The following is a 21,595-nucleotide window of genomic DNA, read 5'->3' on the forward strand; positions in this document are numbered from 1 at the left end:
AACAAACACGGCCAAACACAAACACCGTGCGGCCCATCCTGGCCATGCACGGCTCGTCCTCTTGGGAAGCTCAACAGCATAATCAAATCAAAGATTACGTTGAAACATTGAAATTACGTCTAGAGCAGAGCACTCATAGTCATAGACACTGCCACACTACCACACTACCACACTGCCACACACAAACAAAAACACACACACACTCGCACGTCCTGGCAGGATGGGAGGATGGCTCTTCTTTCATCTCATTCATGTGCGGCCAAAATGAAATTGTTTTTGGGGCTTTAGTTACAACTAATTGTTACTCAGGGTATGCTGGGACATAAATTTAAAAACAGTATGAAGTATGAAGGTCGAAAAAGGTCAAAAGTTTGTACAAAATTACATAATTAAATCTCTGAAAGACAAAATAAAATAATAGTTAGCAATAATGTTTGCAAAAAGTGTTTAAAATCAATGCTAGTCTTTGTGTTATAAAATTCTACAAACTCGATTAAGAACTATTAACATTTCATATAACTTTTTATGAGAATTCCCACTTGATAAGAGCCCCATTAATTACCCCTCGTAAGAGCCGGTTAAAAACCCGGCTGGATACCGTTTCTGGTCTCCCCCCCCAAGGAGAAGCCGAAAAATTTGCGCCCTTCTAACATGGAGGCGTCGCTCGGTTGCCGCTCAAACAATTACAAACATAAAGCGAAAGGCTGTACAACTTTGACCCTGGGAAACGTAAACAGCAAGAACTACGGAACTATGGCATTACAACACAAAAAAAAAAAGAAATACGAGGAAGGACAACAACAGAAACAAGCAGGAAAACGTAATAACTTTACTTCATTCATGCACACAAGGTGATTCATGTGAGAGGTCCTTTGGCTCGGCCTGCGCACTCTCTCTTCTTCCGCTCGGTAATGGCGCTCTTTATGCTTCACTCTCTGGTGGCGGTCTGGCAACCCCGCCGAAGGAAGCTACACGAATCTGAAGCTGTGACTTTTATCAGTTATCCTTTTGCCCTCGTCCTGTGAACTTCGTCGCGCTGCGAATTTTCTCAAAAAATGTTTCAAAATTTCCCTCCTTCAGTGTGAGTGCGTAGATAGTAAGAGTGTGTGCGTGAGGGCGCCAAGTTTTCGGTGAGACTCTAACCACCAACCAAAAAAAAAACCCAAAACCCAACAAGGACGACGGCAAACTGAGACATTGAGCAAAAAACAAAAAAAAAACAAGGGAGAAAGGAAAACACAAACAGGCGAGCAAATAAACAAACAGGAAGAGCCTGCGGCGGGGCAAAAGTTGACACAAAACCGCAATCAAAAATAGTAAACAAACTCTGCAAAATTGATAAAATCCTTGAAAGGACGACGCCGCCGAGTAGGCAACCAATTTGCTGCTAGCCATCATGGAAATGGACGTTAATCGCCCGCCAGGCCGCCATGGCAACCTAATGACCATATCCGCCCGCTGTTCCAACAACAATGCATCCACGGCAACAGTAACAGCAGCAACAGCAACAACCGGAAGTGAGGCAACTTCCTCTGCGGCGCCGCCGAGCGGCTGTTGTGGCATCTTGAGTCGCCTTTTTTGTGTGAGCCGTTACAAAGCCACGCAATCGGTGGCAGGCAGCGACTACAACAGCGGCACCGATCCCTTCTCCCAGCTGCAACTGCAACGCAAAGGTGGCACCAGCACGGCGTGTTCCGGACAGCGACGGCGACGCACGCCGCAGGAAATCTACTTCGAGAGCCGCGGCAAGTCCTGCAAGAAACTATTGAAATTCAATGGCAATTCCAACAAGGTGAGCAAGGATATAAATCAAGCCATCTGCGGGGGGGACACTGAAAAATGCTGATTTCGCAGAGAGGAGAAGGAAATCCTAGTCGCGACCATCGGGCTTTGTGCATTTAGTTTGGAGGGATAATCAGGATAATCAGGATTTTCGAGGATTAAATTGATTTTGCCAGCTGCTTTTTTCCATAATTAAATATTTAAAAGCCTGGGCTTAGATGTAATTTAGTTATTATTGCAATTTTAATCACTTTTCAGCTTGAATTACGACAGTAGCTAGTGGCTCTAATGAAATTTATACATAAAATAATTATAAGCCAATTATGAATTCTCTTTACACCCAACTGGGTTTGAAATTAATTTTGAAACCCGACCCTGCGAGCTATACAAGTATCTGAATCAGAAGACACCTTAAGAGAATCCCAATGCTTATCGCATAATGGAACAATTCCACTTTCGAGCGCATTGCAAACAATCCTAAAAGTGCATAAATTTTACAGTCTCCTGGATACATTGTCATCCATTTCGAAGAAAGGACCCCAAGCAGGAGCTGAAGCTGAAGCCGAAGCTCGAGCGCCAAAGTGCCATGAGCCGCTGCTGGGAGCCATGAGCCGTGAGCCACTCAACCGTAAGGTAGCCAATACCCTGGGGATCCCAAGGACCTCGCACACACACACACACACAATTATGCATGCTGTATATGTATATGAATGTGAGCTAGTGTGCTTGAGCCTTTGTTATAAATTTTGGAAAATTTGTAGCCAAAGCTGTGGAGTGAAGTTCGCTCGATTGCTACCGGTTTGTTTGGCGTAGGTAACATAGGGAAATTGGGAAATTGGTTGGGGGAAAGGAAAATAGAGGCCAGCACACACACACACATACACACTCGCAGGAACATAAAAACACACACACTCTTACTCATTTGTATGCTTATGCCACTTTGCATATAAATCATTTGGCATTGTGGCCGAAGCGCAATGCGCTTATGAAATATTTCGTTTGTATAATGCGCCAAAAAGGACAACATTCCTCCAAGCCCCTCACCTCTCTACTCCTCTGCCCCTGTACCCCCTAACTCGCACACACTAATTAAAAACGTGCAAAAAGAAAAGCCAATCAAACAGGTCGATGCACAGCAAGCCTTGTTCCCAATTTCTATTGCCAAAAACCCGGAATATCGGACTGCAAGTCCGAGTGAGTGTGCAAATCAAATGCCCATTTCGGGCAACGCACACAGACACTGCCAATCTTCGGCAGACAATGCAATCTGCTGGCCATCACGCACTGGAGCGCAAGCAACAGGATGAATTTGTTAAACAACGTGAGCAGGACGAGGACCAAGAGCGGGATCTGCCGGAGAAGTGCATGTGAGAAGTGAAAAATGAAAAACCCATTCGCCCTATCAAGTGACATCATCAATTTCAGTCTATTTTGCACACAGTCGACTTGTGGCCCGGTCCAGGACTCTAGCTAGTAGCTACTGTTCCTGCTCCTGGTCCTGCTCCTGCAACAATGCCAAAGGACATTAACACCAATCCGTTGACAACGGGTCGCCTTTTGCATGAGCTAACTGCTGCAGGACCAATGAAGATGTCGTGTCTCCCCTGCCCATGGCCCTGTCCTGGTCGTGTCCTTCTCCTGTCCTGGTAAAATTCAATTCAAAAAGCTTTAGACCGTTCATTGAATCAAGCTCTTTTGAGTCCAAGTTAAACTAGAGAGTCAGTTCCTTTGATTATCAATCTCATTAACCCCCTGGTTCACACTCAAAAGGGTAGTTTCCACCCCAACCCCTGACTCCGACTCGACCTGATATTCCTCATCGATTTTATTATAATGAAGCTATAGCTAAAGCTATGGCTTTAGTTTAAAAACAAAAAACACTTTGTTTGCCCCAGAGAGGAGGGGATGTGTGAGAGCGAAACAAAATAAATTGTATCCACTTGCAACCACCCACAAAAAAAGCAGGAAATCAACCCCCAGATGAATTTATTTTTACGGATAATGTTGCAATGAGACTCCGGGCTGGGTCTGGTGGAAAAAGTGAAGTTTACCCTCTTAACCAAATGCGATAATGCTGTAAGATATATTTACATTAAAAGCAAAGTTTGTCTTTGGGGGAAGGTGGTAGGAAATCAGGAATTGGTTGGGCATATCCACTATCCCCGTGTATGAATATCTGATGAAATGTTATACGATTTGAAGACTCACCCTCTCTGTGGAACTTTAAACTTATTAACTTCACACTTATATCTTTCCTCTATGCCGCATAATATTTTTTTCCTTCTACAAAGGCAAGTGCAATCAACGGCTGAGAAAACTCAGGCAACCAGAAAGAGTATTTTGCAAAAATGAACGACCTCTTCAGGCAAGGCGGAAGTGACTAGCCACTGATCCTTGCACCCCTCACCGCCCTCGGTCACTGCTTATCCATTTTTCCGAATGTCCTGTAAGCTGCTGGCTGTCTCTGGGCTTCGTTACTGGCACATGTGTGTGTGTGTATGCATAAAAAAGGAAGAAAATGCCATCAACATTGCAACGTTGTAATTGCCAACAGGCAATGAAGAGTCGCAGCCAAAGAGAGAGACACAGAGAGAAAGGGGGGCAGAGGCGGGGGGAGGGTAAGCGCAGCAAACTGGCAACTGCCACATGTCCTGCCAGCTCAGCTTGGACAACAACAGCAAGAAAAAAATGCAGTCCTGGGCTAGGTCAGTCACTAGCAGCGAGGGGCGCTCTGAGATCTTTAAGTTCTGGCGGAAGGTATTCTTGAAATATTTAAGAAACTTTTTCCACCAAAAATTCACATAATCCTTTATTCATAGAGTATCCTTGTAGCTCCTATATCCCTGACCAAGTCAAAAAGTCCTGAATCAACCCTCTGACAGAAAGATATGTGCGTTGAGCCTGTTGTGTGACATTTTTAGCACACGGCTAATGTGTTTTGGCCGCCGCTGATGTTGCAACAGCAGCAGCTCTCTGCCAGTTTCCAAAGGGGCAAGGGTTTTGGCAGGACAGAGCAGTAGTGGGGCAGGATGAGGAATAACGAGAAGCTTTGTGGTCCACTCCAGGCAGCAAACTGCACTGACTGACTGATGAGCTGGCCAAGTGGTGTCTGGCTGTCTGGCTATGCCATTTTGCTGTTTGCCGATTTGGGCCTGGCCCGGGAACTATTCATTATAATCAGGCAACAGATTATGTCTGGCCAAATGTTAAGCAGGCCAAGTCAATTCCGGAGTGTATTTATTTTACTGGCAGCGGCTGTGGCGGCGGGAAAAGTCGGAAAACCGGAATGTATATAAAATAAAAAGTCATAAAAATGAACCGTTAATCCAAGTAGTTGTGAGAAAAGAGGGGCAACCAGAGAGGGTTGGGGACAAGGGGCAAGGACCCTTTATTTTTTTATTCGGGAGGAAGAAGATGAAGCGGTTGCCAGATTCCCGACCCTCGGCGATGGCGATGACGATGACAAGGGTGCTTTGCCGCCTCACTGACTAAATAAAATTGGAATTTATTATCATGATTTGTAGCAAGAAGAGGCGGCCAAAAGACAGCAGCAAAATGGCGGGCATAAAAAGCACAGCAGCCACGGCAGCCCCCAAAAACCCCCATCCTGCCACCCCCAATTCCATTTCTCCTCATCAGTTTCAGATCCCAATGCCTCTGACTCATCGGAATGCCTAACCCAAAGTCATAGACTTAGATAAGTAAGCGGGGCATTCTTAAATTTATATTCCTTCCCCGGCAGAGATTTAAATTGCTCCGGTCATAGTTGAAGTCAACGCCTACTGGCATGGGGCAGCATGGGCGTGGCACCACAAGCAAGACAGCAGTAGCAGAAGGCTTAACTGTGCACTTTCTTGCTGGTTTATTAGGGTTTTCCCCACAAGCTGCTAAGGCGATTTGCTGCCATTCGAGCTGATGCAGCTGCCCACGGGTCGTATGCGCGATTTTGCTGAGTAGTGCGCCCCGGCTCTTTTGTGGCAAGTGGTTAGTGGTGGGCGGCAGACGGTGGGTGGGAGACGGGAGGCAGCAAGTGGCAAGTGGTGGTGGCAGCTTAAAGCTATCAATAAGCAACTGAGTGGCAGGTTTTCTAATTGCGGCGACTGCAACATGGGCACAAAGATTTATGTGCCACAAGAGGCAGATTAAAACGAGCGTTTAAAGGTTGGTTTTAAAGTGGCTTTCCGAGTGGTTTTCCTATATTTCTTTATTTATTATATCCAAGACCTTTCTGGACTACAATATCCTGTAAGCAAAGAGCTCTCTTCACTGACAGTCCTTATTTAAATCCCAGTTTCCTAGACCACTGGAAATTCGAGTGGAAAATGCGTAAGGCAGTTTCCTTCTCTGGCTGTCAATGTTTTGTGGGGAATTTTTCATTTCCATAGCACGCATTCAAAGTTGTGGCTTTCGAATGAAAAGGTATATGGATAAGCCAAGGTTGAGGTGGAAAATTCTCGGTAAAGAAATGCAGCCCCCGCAATTTCCCTTCAGCTGTCAGCTCACTGTTTCTACCATTCCTGTACAGAGCTGTAACCAAAAAAAGAAATGTATGTATATTTATACGAGGCCTGCAGTTACGTTTTTCTTTATCTGCATAAACAGAAATACGTTTTTGTTGCCTATTTTTTGGGGCAAACTTTTGGTAGCTGGCTAAGCTGTCGGCTCTCTGGTGTCTGCTCTGCTGTGACAAATTGCGTTAATGCCAAGTTAAGCTGCTGGCTAAAAGGCAGAAAAGAGTTGCTGGCTCAAACCCGACCTTTTCCACTTTTTCCTCACTGTCTCTTTGCCTTTGCCGACCCAGCTGGTCCTGATCCTGGGCTTGGTCCTGGGCTTGATGCAGTTAATTATTGTTGCATCTATTTAGCCCATCTGTCTGGCCCTGAAAAGTATGCTTTAGCTCATGGCCCGGCTCACCTTAAGTTGAATGTCAGATGGAAAGATAAATGTGTCCCGGCTTAACTAGAATTCCAGGGAGTTTAAGGCTCACTTAAGTGAGAAGTTATTAGAGCTCGTATTAAATAAATATTCTATCATGTAAAGCCAGAAACAATTGTTGCTCACAAGACATCCTCTACCATGTATTTTTGGCATGAACTTTTTAGCTCACAGCTGCCGCTTGATTAGCCCCAGAAGAAAAAACAATATCCTTGTGCCACACATGCTGTCAACCATATTTTGGCTTTCTATTTTCCCTATAGAAGACTGTACGTCCCACATGCCACAGCAACACCTTCCTCCTGTATGCAAAAGTAGAAGAATTAAAAAGATATTTGGGGCGAAAATTAAATGAATTTCTCCCTTGGCACGAAAGTCCGCACCATTTCCCTGCACATCAATTTAATTCAATTTATTATCTCAGCCCTCGTATATGTGAGTGGGCTAATTCAATGAAGTAGACAACAAAATAAGTTAAGAGTTGGTGCCCTTTCCAAAGTATCGGCTGCTTTAAAATGTCTTGATACAGTCCCGACAAAATGGAGTGGAAAGGACCGTGAGGAAGTGAGAGTAGGAGTGGCAGGGGCACCTTCCTATCCGAAAATTCTGATGGCAAGGCCAAGTGGCATCCCCCGGATCCTTAGAGTCGTTCAAAGCACGCGAAAGGCTCGCGTGGGACGCGCAATATTTGATGGATGGCATCGGTGATATGCTAACGTGCTGGCAGCCAAACAGAATGCGAATGCCAGTCAAGGACATTCTGGCGGAGGCCCACAGGACGTCGACGATGGCACGACGATGCCTTTGATGTCGAGCACTCACATCTCCTGGCACAATGGGACAACTGGGTCGAATACAATGGGAGTGCTATATAGGCTTATGCGGCGAACAATGATAGGGGCTTTTAAGTTTTGTGATTGGAAATTGTTTGCACTTGAGAACTGGCATGATTGTGGAGTATTTCCAATCAAACTTTTATGTAAACTTTACCGAGTCCACAGAATTATTGTAAGGCACTTGTCCCTCTAATTTAATTAAATACTTTTAGCATCCCTTAAACCCAAAATTCTTGCCGTGTAATGGGTTAATGTCTAGAGCTCTAAAGACAATATCTTGGGGTCTTTAAACCAGGCTCGAATAAAATTCTATTTTATGTTCGGCAGGCTGTGGAAATGAAAAAGAGGCTGGGCTAGGAATTTGGATGGATTCGGGTGGAGGGGACCCACCCGGGTAGGAGCTTTTATGTGCCGCCATATAAATTCGGTTTGCTTCAGAGTCTCGCATTTGCTTCCAAGTACTTGAAGCTCCGCATTACGTTTATGGCTGCCTAAATTAAACACAAGAAGCCAGAAGACGCCAAAGTGGCAACAGCAAAGGCAATGGAAAAGGAAAGGCATTCAGCTCTCCGCCTCAAGGAGCCAGAGGGGGTGGCTCTGAGGGGGGGATCTGAGAGTCTGAAGAAAAGGACCCACCCGAGAGCAAGGGAAATTGCTACAAGTTGCTTTATTTTATGCGCATATTTGCGCATATTACTCATACGCCCGGCTGGCATACATCTTCATTTAAAGCAAACGTCTTTAGTCCTGGAGGAGGAGCCTTCGGGGCGGAGGCTCAAGTCGTATACTTTTATTTTATTAAATTTTCATTTCATTTCGTCTGTTAGACACTGCCATACATTACACGCTCAACATGTTTCATGCCCCCGTCGCTCCACGCACTTCGAAATTCGTGAACATTTCCCGCTCGCTTTAAGATGATGACGATGGGGATTCGAATCAGGATTCGACTCGGAGAAAAGTTTCTCAACAGGCAGCCGCCTCATTAAAAATAAGCGAAGGAAGCGCTTCCACGCCGATTCGTTGATTGGCAATGAAAAGCGCAGATGTAGAAGATTTATGTGCTCAGGGGGGATTGGCTTTCGCATTTCCCTTTGACCTGATTTATGTTGGCTCCCGTATGAATGGCAAAGTGAATAAAACTGGGCTCAACGTTTTGTGTATCCACAAGGATATCAGGCTCAAAGCTGTTTCCGATTCCCCAGTGGGTAAGGTCGTGTCCTGACCTCTCGCCTGCCCCGCCTCGCCCGCCACATCGTCTATTGAGTATCGCACAAATGGGTTATTGATGAGCTATTCTGTGCGGTGACTTGCTGTGGCAAGTGGCAAGTGGCAAACTTTTCAGGACTCGCCTTAGGCCCACTTGGTGTATTGAAGCGTGACTGAAGGCACTGGCTGGCTGGCTGGGCTAGTCCCTAATGAGATCCGTCTGCTTTGTATTCCAAAAACAACGTTCTTTCAAGTTCGGATCATAGCTCCGATGACTTTCTAGCTTCCAGCAGCCATCACCATTTTTGGTCTTTGCAACTTGCAGGTTGCATGTTGCAATTGCCACGGCAAGCGGTAAGCTCCAAGCGGCAACTCAAATTTCATTAGCGTGCCAACTTTAAAATTGTGGCACATGCGTGGCCCCGTCTTCCTGTCGTTTTTCTTATCCTTACTCAGCATTCCTGTCTGTCCTTGCGGCTCTCCTCCACTTGCCACTGCCACTGCTGCTGATGTCGCACTTGTCACATAAATGTGCTTAATCTTTTACACCGGCGAAGCCCATCCTGGGAACTGACAGTGTGTGTGCTACGGCGGCACATCGAATGAAATCCTGCTGGCAGGAAATTTGCCAACGGAAAATTTATGAAAATTAAATTTAATGGATTTTTGCTGGGCGATGATGTGCAATTACCTTAATGCCCTTGCTGGTTCTTCAAGAAATTATAGGGATTAAGGTAATATGGCGATATTAAATTGATGGATATTCTTGTGGCAGATGGTATATAAGTTCAGGACTATAATTTAACTCTTAACCTTGTTGGATAAACAACTTTCCCAACATTTAATATCTTGAGGGAGTAACTCCCCGAGTAATCCCCTAATAAACGACGGCATTTACATGCTTGAACTGAAGGCAATATCTATATTTCCGCTTGCATTAGCCTGGCAACTCTGGCAATACCGATATTTCCTTCTTCCGCTTCCTTCCGCAAAAGTTTGCCGGCATTTATCGCAGCGCCCATGGTGCAGGATTGTAAGGATTGCAAGGATTGCCAGGAGAGTGTGTGTGAGAGAGCCGCATTTCCATGTCCCAGGCAGCCCGGGACTTGTCTAACATATCAAATTTGTAGCTAGCAGCTAGTAGCTACGCATATCCTTGTGCGACTCAACATGTCAACCAGCAGTGAGGACGAAACTTTTAGCCGCCACTGCCTCGTGTAGTTTGGCAAAGAACTTTAATTTGTGCATTACAGGCGACGCCGCAAGGAGTTCCCTGTCAGGGGGCATGAGCGGTTCGTGGGGCGGAGAAAACTTTGCCCAACATAAGTTTACACCAAGTTGCGGCTAAGAGTAGGTGGCAGGTTCTTCTCTTTAAGTTGCCTCGTAATACAACTCATTAAATTTAGAAAATACTCGCAGCGAAAGTTGAGCGAAAGAAAAGTTTCTGCCCGCGGAGGACATGGAGGCCATGGAGGCTATGGAGGCCCATCCGTTGACATCTACATTTGCACAGCAGCCAGCAACCATAAACTTGGCCAAGAAAACCAGGCCAAGACATCGCCAGAAGCGATGCCGCCTAACCCGGAAATTTAAGTTCTCCCTTTTGCAGTTTAATTGCAACGGATGTTGGCGTGTAAATTATTTTGTCTGCATGCCGCTGCGATGGCCTCATTTTCTGTGCTAATGAGCAACTTATTAAAAGTTCTCATCCTTCCCAGCCACTCCCGCTATAGGATCAAAACTGAATAGCCTCGGATCTAAGACTGGGATTGGAATTGGAATTGGGTTCTGGGACAAAAGGATGAGGATTCGGATTCGGATTCGGACTCGGATAGTGAAGCGCGTGAGGCGAATAACGAAACACAAACAGAAAACAACTGACACAATTGGCAATGGCAATTGAAAACAAAGCCGAAGCCAGCGGATAAGTTTTACAATTCAGCCAAAAAACTCATTTACGCTCTCCCTGGAATAGCAACGAAATGAATCGAAGGAAACTTCAATTTTCCCCATACCCTTGCACTCGAATGGAATGTTTTTTCCGCAAAGAACTCGATGGGAAGTTTTCTCAAAGCCAATCCTCTTTCTTTTTTTGAAAAACGGATGAAACAAAAGGCTTTCTCCATGAAAGATAGAGTCTCTATAGCATGAAGAGTTCAGGTTTTTATAAATAATTAATTTACTCCTTTTCTCAGATAGGATTTCTATATAGATTTTCTATCGGATTTCTGAAGGAAGAATCTGATGAGTTAGGAAAGTCAACTCCTTGTATATCTTCCATCTTAATAATTCCTCCTCTTCGTTTAATTTATCACAATTCCTCATTGACAGGAAGTGCTTATAAAAAATCCTCGAAGGGTGTTGGCCTCTCAGAAGTGGAGGCCTCCCAATGAATGAGTTGAATGGGGGTGTTTGGCTGGAAAACCCAGCCAGATTGGTTGCTCCTCAAGTGCTTAGACAATCGTGTTGAAGCTTTGATTTTCGAGCTTATGCTGGATTTGGTGGCACAAGTAGCGCACCCCACAGACTCCAGGCTTCAGGATCCAGGCTCCTGGCTCCACATCCTCCAAGCAGTATGCTTATGAGGGCGGGTAATTAAGTTGAAGTGCCCAAAGATAAACACGAACACAACGGCAATTTGCTTGAGTCGATGCCAGACCGACAAAGTGACAGACTGAGGGTACTGGCTGACTGAGAGACTGAATGACTGACTGACTGTAAGACTGACTGGCTCGGAAAAGTGTTGAAATGTCTGCGGCAGCACTTAATTAATTAATGTCGAGCCAGGCAAACGGGCAAACGAAATGAGAAAAGTTTCCCCAAGACTCGGGGGCTCTGGGAAAGTTGGCAGCTATTTGTTAAGTTGCAGCCGTTCAATATTTGTCACTGAACTCATTAAGCAAATTAATAGACAAAGTTGCCAATTGCTGACAATAGAGGTTTCGCCCTTTAGCGCGTATTTGCCATTTTATTTACCGAATCGAACTTGGCAGCCAAGCCGAGCCAAGAAGCTAACTTTGAATGGGGTCGCAGTTGAGACTCTTGGCTTTTTGTGGTGGCAATAAAATGTCACGCAATAAAAAACCCAAAGTCAACAAACAGTTCCTCGGAAGATGCCAAGGCAATCACAGTCTCAGACCCACACCCAGACCCCTCTCCCATTCCCAGTCGCAGTCGCAGAAATCGATTATGGACGCCTTAAGGAATCGACGTGGCGACCCAGTCTTGGCCACGTTTTCGATTTTGCCATTCGGCATTCGCCACCTGATGCCCGTTGGTGCTACCACTGCCACTGTCCTGGCTCCTGTCCCCTTTAACACACACACAGTCGCTCGCATCCCCCTTCCCGTTTCCCATTTATCTCCTCGCCCATGGCTGCGAAATTGCCAACGTTGCAGCTCAAAAGCGGAAGTGATTTTCCAGCGTGTACGTGAGGGGTCTTTCATTATATGTGTGGGTGTGTGCGTGAGTTGATGAGTGTGGTAGTGTTGCGGAAAATTTGTACTTTAAAAATATCAGAAATTTTACCTGAATTTTTCAAAGATTTTAATAGATAAGGTTCTTAGGTTCTTAAAACACAGTCCCAGCTTTTGAGATGATTTTAAAGAGCTTTGGTGAAAATAAATATAAGATTAAAGACTAAATCCTTAAGAAATATTAATATTATCTTTAGAAAACAAATTTCCAAATTAAAAAAAATCGAATATTCTCTCAGAAAAAGTGTCAACACTTGTTATAGTCACACCATCTCAAAATATTCCTCAACAATCACATTTTTCAGAGACACAGAATCCTTACAAATACTGTGACTTGAAGAGCAGCACTATCCTGCGCTGCTTCGCGGCCCGAGTCCTGAATAAACCCCACATCCAATATGTGTACTCAGCAAGGAAAGAGGAGAGAAGAGGTCGCGGATGGCAGTGAAGGATTTTATGACCCTTGATAGTGGCAAGCGATTTGTTGCGTGCATTGGTGGCTGCCGTTGCATTTTCAATTTTGCAGTGCGCACTTTTGGCATCTTTGAATAATGCAATGGCAATCGGGGTCGCAAACGAGGCCCCCTTTCTACCCCACTCCACTTGATTCGCCGAAAAAACCAATTCCTCCCAAATGCCAAGCCATCTGGGATACGATACGACCTGTCTTCACTAAGCTTATTTTGCCAGCTGATTAGAAAGCCAATCGGGAACTTTTGGGGACTGCGACTGAGACTAAAGCTGCAGTCGTTCGTTCCAATTTTTCCTGTTTTTATAATTTCCAAACACGAGCGTACCATTCGAGCGCAGCTCCATCCCGTGTCATGTGGGGCAAGTTGACAAATATGCAGCACGTGCGCTTCATTCGCCCAGAGGACCCGGGGCGTGGCAACCGCCGATTGATGGTGAAACATCAACCGGGCCCCACGCTGTCGGACAAAAATTTTATTTTTGTTCTCCAATTACTGCCAATCTCGTATTTGTTTTCTAAAAACTGCTCTTTAATTGGAGTATTGTCTTCTAAAAGAATTGTTATACAGATAATTCCTTCTAACATACTCCTAGATTCCACTATAAAGCCGCTTTCAATTTCCGGATTCCCGTATATGGTCCCTTCCGATGCCCATATCTCAGACAGTTTTCATCCGATCCTTGAAAGGAATGCCTTAATCGGTTTCTGGACAGTTTCCCCGTCAATCTGCATCAAAACCCTGAAACAAAATTTTCGATTGATATTTTTCACTTTTTCCTGATGGTACCCCTTGCAAAATCCAGGATCTCCAGGATTCCCATATATGGCCCCTTCCGATGCCCATATCTCGGACAGTTTTCATCCGATCCTTGAAAGGAATACCTTAATCCGTTTCTGGACAGATTCCCCGTCAATCTGCATCAAAACCCTGGAACAAAATTTTCGATTGATATTTTTCACTTTTTCCTGATGCTACCCCTTGCAAAATCCAGGATTCCCGTATATGGCCCCTTCCGATGCACATATCTTGGACAGTTATCATCCAATTTTTGAAAGGCATCAAAACCCTGAAACAAAATTTTCGATCGATATTTTTCACTCGGACAGATTTCATCCGATCCTTGAAAGAAATACCTCGGACGGTTGTTAGTAGATTTCTTATAAGTTTTTTGATTAAATTTTTCATTTTAATTCTTTTGACTTAAAGATAATTTAACTTATTACAATGAATTTTGCTGTCCAACTGGTTGATCCATTTATAAGTTAAATGCATTTTTATGGGCTTCTGATAATCGTTCAATACCCATTAACGTTAAGGACGATTTCCATTTCCAGCTTAATGTGCCGTATCACCAGGCTTTTCACCTCCATTCGAACGGCGGACCGAGAACTTCCATTGTTCTCCATAGACGTGGAGTGTGGAGCTTAAATAAACCGTAAATGGATGCATTTTTAAGCGCTTCTGCGGACATTAATTTTAAACAATTTACCTGGAGCTCGTACGAAAATTCGCTTTAAAGTCAGGCGAGAACAAAGGCTTTCGCTGGCCGTTGAAAAACTGGTGAGAAACTGGAAAACTGGGATCCCCCGGGGGGCTCTGCTCCTTGTGGCTGTGCAGCTGCTGCAGCCACTTCAATTTCAAAAGCATCAGGTCCTGGCTCCGGCTTCTGGTTCTGGTTATGGTCCTGCGGTGGCCATTGGTCGCTGGCTTTTGCCCTTCCATTTTTCCACACCGAAGCTTCGACTCCAGATTTGCTTTTCCACTTGCCCCATGCCCCATGCCCCTTGCACCGTGCCACTTGCCACCCATCCCTTTTGTTTGCCTCTTGCTGGGACCGCCGCATCATTTCCGTTTTTGCAGGAGTTTTCTTTTCGGAGTTTGCCCCGTGATTCTCCCTTAAAACCAAGTTCAATGTTTGATTAGCGCACGGTGTCCTGTACCCGCGTTGCGTTCCCCCTCCTTGAAATCAGGATGCTTATTAAGCATACGCCTCGTTGTGCACAAATATTTGACATGTCTGGCATTTAGCAACTGGGAAATGTATTAATTATAAAGGATAGAGGCGTGCGTTGACCGCAGAAGCCGCATAAAAAAATTGGCCAAATGAAAGAATCGTATTTCGGCAAATGATAAACTAACTAACGAATTTCATTTATGGCCAAATGCAACTGCAACTGCAACCGCTGCTGTTGCGGTCACTGAGTGGTTTGCAAAAATATCAGTTTCCATATGAAAAATAAAATAAAAACCAGAATCAGACAAATTAACAGAGGAATCTGTTTAAGAGTTCCAAAAACCATTTTAAATTCATGGCAAAATGGAAATTATCCTTTTTAAGCAGAGCTTCCTGTAGAAATAAAAACGTCAAAAGCAGTTTCATGTTAATTTTATGGCTATTTAATTTAAGCATATTAAGCGTGTTCAACAATAATTGGCCACTTAATGATAAACACTGGCCCGGACCTGATTAAGGGGCAGAAACGATGGCCAAATTTCAAATCGGAATCATGGCCAAATCATCTGCACGATTTTAATTACGATTTTCAATTAAAGAGCGACACAGAAAACCAATTTGCAATCTCTATCTCTCATCTTTTCCTTCAGATACTGCTGTATCCCGAGGAGGGATGGGCGCGAACCGCCTCCTCCAGCTACTGGACCATCACGCCCTGCTGGTGGCAGCCAAATCGGTGTCGCATCGTCGAGTGCTCCGGGACCCAGCGACGTGCCACCAAGGCCCGAATGCTACCGCTCGAGCAGCAAGGCTCGCTCCTGATTGCCGGACACTTTCGCAGGACATCGCCCGGTGGTGGATGTGGCGAGGGCCGGAGTAGCGGCTGTGGTGCTGGGGGTTCCGGCACAGTGGCTGCCACTCCATCGCTGCCAGCTACACCTGCAGCGACAGCAGCAACAAATGCCAGAGCTGCAACTGGAGGAGCTGCAACACCGAGGGAAGCCTCCGACAAGTCACCGCCCGCGGGGAATGACGAGTTCAAGCTGTATCTGACATCCAACATCTCGATGGAGGACTACAACATGGGCTACTGCCTGACGGGATTCGTGGAGCGTCGCTGCCAGGTGACAAACACCTTTCAGATGACTCACTTTGCCGTCATCAAGCGGCAGTGGCCGCCCTCGCCGTCCAATCTCAGCAACAACTAGGACCCCCTCTTAGAAGAAATTGGTAATTGTGATCCGAAAGTATGATTTAAAAAACAGGTTATGGTTTTTAAGTTCAATTTAAAAAGGATTTAATATGTTTCCTTTAATGTTTATTATTTTTAATTCCACCTGAAGCTCAAAATACACTCGAAAAATCAACCCATAACCTGTTAGATCTACAAGTCTTGAGTTTTTTAGAAATTAAGTAGAACGTTCTCGTGCAATCTCGAATTAAAATCAAAATCTAAAAACAAGAATAGAAAATGTAACATAAAAAAATCTAAAACACTAAAGGATTAATTTTGAAATACTAGAACCCCATCCCAGTTTCTAACACATTTCCATGCATGTTTAGTGCGTAAATTGTAATTTTAACTAAACGTTCGAGAGGAATAAAAAACAAAAAAACAGAATTAAAAACTTTACGTGTGCTTTCAGTGTTGTGTAAACTAAAAATAACAAAAAAAAATAACAAACAAACAGCAAAAAATAAGAGTAACAACCGAAAGGAGAAAAAAACTAGTAACTGTTAAATGCTAAATGCAAGTAAACCGCTTTGCCAACTCACACACACACACACACAGGCACACCCCTGGTACACACACACACTGGCATTTACAAGCCCACTCACACACTCGCACACTTAAGCTCGGGCAGCTACTTAATGCTTCAAAAAAGTGCAACAAATTGAAACTTGTGCTTGTCGAAGCATGTGATTGTAAGTGTACTAAAAGGCTGAATATGTATGTGTTTGTGTGCGTGTGTGTGTGGGTGTATGGGTGTGTGTGTGTGAGTTGGCTCCCTTTTCAACTACAAATATGTACTTTAATGGCCATGTTTGCGGAACCTATTGCCTTTAAGCTTTAAAATATAAGCGCAACTCGGGCAGGCAAACAAGTCAACAGCCTTTCGGCGAAAGGATACTAAGCAATTATTTATAAAGTTCTCGGAAATTATTAATTTCTGAAACTAACTAACTAAAGACTAACTAAAGTCTAGTTCACTTTTGAAACTATTTAAGAAAAACTGTGAAGCTTAGTGTCAAAGAGCTGAGTTTGCCTGCCAACTTTAGGCTAATCTAAGAAAATAAGCCAATTAATCTGTGTAGCTCTTTCTCCCTCTACTCCCCATCTCACTTACTCTCTCTATGCTGTCACCCCACCACCCTTACCCCCCACTGTCTGTCCCCTTCATTCTCACTCACTTTGAGCATGATACGCAACGTATATCAACAATTCGTCCAATAATTGGAGACTTTCGGCGCCAAAAAGCGGCCCAGAGTCGAAAATTGGCAAGGCCAAAGCTCCAATTGCCAAAAACCCTAAGTGTTAAAAACAAAAAGAAAGTAATGCGAAAATGAAACCAAAACGTAAAGAAAACCAAAGCTAAGTCAAAAAACTTGAAACGTAAGCTAGGAAATAGTTTAAAAATTCAATATTTACACTCTAGAATAATATATTATACATAAATACATATATATTTGTGTAGTAGGCTGAACATTTTTGCGTATCGGTGTATTTATATATAAATGTATTGCGGATACATTTACAAAAAAAACATAACATTTTTGCTCGCGATCGCGTAGTTCGCGTTGCTCGCTTTTAGGCGCTTTTACACGCAAGCGAATAAGGCAGTTAACCTCTCGACTCCTAAGTACCCTATTATTTTGCTTCAGACACTACTCTTCCCTGCCAGTTTAATCCTAAACTAATTGATATTTAAGTATCAGGTACCTGCCAGAATCAACAACAACAACAACAACAGCACAGAAAATAAACAACAAAAATAAATAAATATTTATTGAGCTATTATGTCTGTGCAAATATTTGTGTCCATTTTGATTAGAGAAAGTAAATAAAATAAATTATTTTTTAGAAAGATCTGAACTAACACTAACACACCTACCTATTTACCTACACACACACACACGCAAATCGATGTCGTATCCCTGAATTGTATAAATTTTTCTCTCTGTGTACGTGTAGCAAATATTTCTGCGCCTATGCTTAAATAAATAAACAAACAAACAGACACACAACAGCTTCAAGCTGACATTCGAAAACAAAACACAACAAATATACAAAAAACAACACGCAATGAGCTTTTTTGTAGTCCACTCGAGGAAATTTCTAATTAAACATTTTTTAATGCAAAAAGCCAGCGAACAAGAAAATCTACCAAAGCTACATGAGCATTGGCAATTAATTAATATTAAGCTTCTATCGAAATAAGCGATGTAAACAAGCATAATTAGTCTAAAAGAGAACTAAGATAAATTGGTAGCAGAAAAAAATCAGATAAAAAAGAAAGCAAAAAGCATGAAAAAGTAAATTTCAAAATCAAATCAGATGGAAATGCAAATGAAAGTATAAATTTAAATCAAAAATGTTGATGTTAATGCTGCAAAATAAATCATAGAGCCAAACAAAAGTCAGCAAATGCATTCTGAATCTGAATCTGGTTGGTTAAAAAAAAATGTTTAAAAAAATAGATACCCCTATGGGTGATAAATCGTAATTGAAATGCAAAAATTACTGCAGAAATCAAAACATTAAAAAAATAAAGAGAAAAAAGCAGAAATCAGACTTTGTTTTCAATGGGAATTCAAATTAAAATGGGTCTCGTATTTATATTCAATCATTTTACCTGTAATGGAAGCAGGTGCTCTCCAGCAAATGTCCTTTGACAATTTGCCAAGGAATCAAAGCTGGATTCTAACCCCTGGAGTGCGCCAAGCCATTAACTTTTATCACAAGCTCCTTCTGCTTTGTTTCGTTTGCTCAGCCAAGGACGAGTGGACACTTGGCTGCAACTTCGACTCACCTGCAGCCTGCTACCATGCTACCAGCTACCACCTCCACCTACTCTTGGACCCGCAGGGGCCGGCGGCATAAATCGCGCCCTCGCTTTCAACTTTCAACAAAGATGTAAGCCAAGTTAATTGCTTTTTGTTGCCTTTTTTCCAGCTGGCTCTTGCCACGTTGCCGTTTCTGTTGCCGTGTTGCCTCTGCAATGTCAACAATGAAACTAACGTCAGCCAACTTCAGTTGTTACGAGACACTGACCATAAAATTATGCTACAAAAAGTGTAATAAGAAACGAGTTATCCTTCAATGGCTATTGGGATAAGCATGCATTTTCGATTGATTTCAATGGTAAAAAATATATGTTACTTTTCTCAGTGTAGCCATTCTAAGCCCTCTATGTTGTTCTTGCCTTACACTGATCAAAAACTATGGCAAAAAAACTATTAATTAAAAAAATTATTAAAAGAAACAAGCACTACTAAAATGATATAGGTTCTGTTATTATATCTTGTGTTTCTTATCTCCCAAAAAGCACACCGTTTTTTCCCCAGTGTAGCCATTCTAAACCCTCCATGTTGTTGTTGCCCTTTGCTGCTCCGGTGCTTATTTGAACAGCTCTTCACAAACAAGAACTTGGCAACATGGAAGCATTTACGTGGAGCATTTCGCACAACCATTTTGTTGCCTTGGCAGACAAACGGCTCGGCGCCTGTCAGGACATTGCCTAACCTTAAGCACCAGGATCTCTGAGTCAAGGTAAGCTCGGATAAATCAGGAAATGGAAACAGCAATGCTAAGGTTTAGAATTAAATTTCTTAAAAGTACATGAAACTTTAAGACAAATTTGAAGGAGAATTCTTATGCCTCATTTCACTGACCCCATTGTTATTAATGATGAGTAACAGGACATGAAACGGACAAAGCAAAGTTCCTCGAATTCCGTTCGGGTCCTTTCAATCAATTTACAATTCATGGTGTAAGCCATGGTAGAAAAAAATTCGAGCCGAGCCGAGCCGTCGCCTCTAGAAATCGAAGTCAGTCGACTGTGAATATTGCAAAATGAGCTTCCGCCCTTTGCCTTGGCTCTCTGAACTTCCGGCAACAATTTCCGTTTCCTCATTACCTTATTTTTTCATCGCCGAAAGTCGCAGGACTTTGTGCTACCAAATGGGGGCGTGTCGGCTTGTTCCCGCCCCCATCGGCCATTACCTACCCAGGGCCATATGACAATTTATTACGCTCGGAGCTTCGATTTAAATTGCTTGACAATTATTACACAATGACGAAGGGCAAAAGCAGCAGCGAGGACAAATGAAAAATGTTCCCGTTCGACAATTTTCCCAGCTTTCCCTACCGATGTTCTTCATTTAACGCCCCCCTTCTCCCTGCCCAAGAATTAATGATGGCAAATTTGCAAAGTTCACAAATTTCTTATTAGTAGACCATGGCTGAGGAAGTTGGCTTTCGTTCTTTCTTCCCCGAAAAACCCCAAACCCAAAAACTCAATCTTCCCGCTCGAGCGCCCAGGGTTCATATTTCATTTTAGGCAGTTAGTTTTCCCAGGATGGCTGGCTGGAAAATGAGGAAGTGGAGGGGGGAAATGGCGAAATGGTTGGTGCACCTCCCTGTGGTTTTAAGTTTTCGCACTTTAGCCGACAGGCAGGCAAGCGAAATTTCCCAAGCGCTCTAATTTGAATTTTAATTGAGGTTCTCTTTGTGGTTGTGCCTTGTTTTTTCCTTATTTTTTTCTTATATTTTTTGTTTGTTTGGTTGGTTGCTTGCTTTGAAAATTAACAATAATTATAAATAATTAATATGCCAAGCAGGTTTTCCGTTGGGAAGGGGCTGATGCTGATGGGGAGATGACTCAGTACGTGACTGAGATTACTTTCCCAAAAGAAAGTCATAATTACGATGGAGGGCCTTTAAAGTCTGACTTATTGGCTCTGCTGATTTTTATTATATTATATAGTATTATATAGTAGACCTAATTCACAATCGAAAGCCTCTCTTTGTGAGAGTCTGACATTGGCAATAAATGAAAAATAAATGTTTTGCGATGCAAAATCAAATCAAAGTGAAAATCTTTTATACATTTATGAATTTCGAAATAAACAAAAAATAAGAAATAATATTGTAGTACAATTGCCACGTAAATCATAAAAAACAATTCATCAGCGCGCAAATAAATAAAAAATCAAATGAATATGCAAATGCCAGGCAAATAAAAAATTACTTTCTCTGTGGCAGGGGAGTGGCCAACCAATCGAACATATCATATATATATTTATATATCTCTGGTCTGATTTATCCACCAACTGGCGGGGTTGTAAATATAAATTTAATTGCATGAAACAGAAACCGAATTCATGAAAAAACGATTCGCAGCGGGCTCCATGCAATTATTCCCGCAGAGGCCATAGAAATTTTAAATTGAAATGCGCTCCTACCTTTTTTCTTTGCCATTTCATTATGTGAGTCCATCAAGGAAAAAACTACAGGCTCTACACGAAACAATTTAAATATGATTGCAAATTTCTGATCTGCTATTTAAACAATAAATGATTTTTTCCAATTGACAATAAAGGGTTTCCATTAGTTGCCGTTGCCATGTGCAGAGCAAGTTATTAATTATTGAAAGACCATTTAACCATTCAATCAGATTGTAAACATTTCATTTGCTTTTATTCGCCACCCATTGCCACGTAATCACGAGAGGAGCCACAATAGTTTGGCGAATTAATTAAAAATGTAATCCTCATTAAATAATGAAATGCAATTTCTTAAGAACCAAATGCCAGACAACAGACCCAGTCCCAGTCCCACTCCCGTCTGCCCGTCGCACCTGTCGCCCCCAGCATCTCGCATTCCACCTGACCATAACAGTCTGGGCGATGAATGATGAAGACGACGTT

At 43.1% G+C, this 21,595-nt stretch overlaps 1 protein-coding gene across 1 annotated transcript; it reads left to right on the forward strand.

Moving 5' to 3' along the window:
- Positions 1-969: 969 nt before the first annotated feature.
- Positions 970-18,223, forward strand: LOC6496308. Its single transcript, XM_001960630.4, has 2 exons — positions 970-1,792; positions 15,316-18,223. Exons 1-2 carry the CDS (start codon positions 1,397-1,399, stop codon positions 15,871-15,873), a joined length of 954 nt encoding a protein of 317 aa, XP_001960666.1. The 5' UTR covers positions 970-1,396; the 3' UTR covers positions 15,874-18,223.
- The last annotated feature ends 3,372 nt before the right edge of the window (positions 18,224-21,595 follow it).

This window comes from Drosophila ananassae, chromosome 3L (assembly GCF_017639315.1).
Source record: "Drosophila ananassae strain 14024-0371.13 chromosome 3L, ASM1763931v2, whole genome shotgun sequence".
In the NCBI taxonomy this organism is placed as follows: Eukaryota; Metazoa; Arthropoda; class Insecta; order Diptera; family Drosophilidae; genus Drosophila; species Drosophila ananassae.

Excerpts from the sequence above, each read along its gene's own strand:
- LOC6496308 (XM_001960630.4), top strand. The coding sequence starts at position 1,397 with ATGGAAATGGACGTTAATCGCCCGCCAGGCCGCCATGGCAACCTAATG. Across the intron at positions 1,793-15,315 it reads TCAATGGCAATTCCAACAAG|ATACTGCTGTATCCCGAGGA; the intron begins GTGAGCAAGGAT and ends CTTTTCCTTCAG.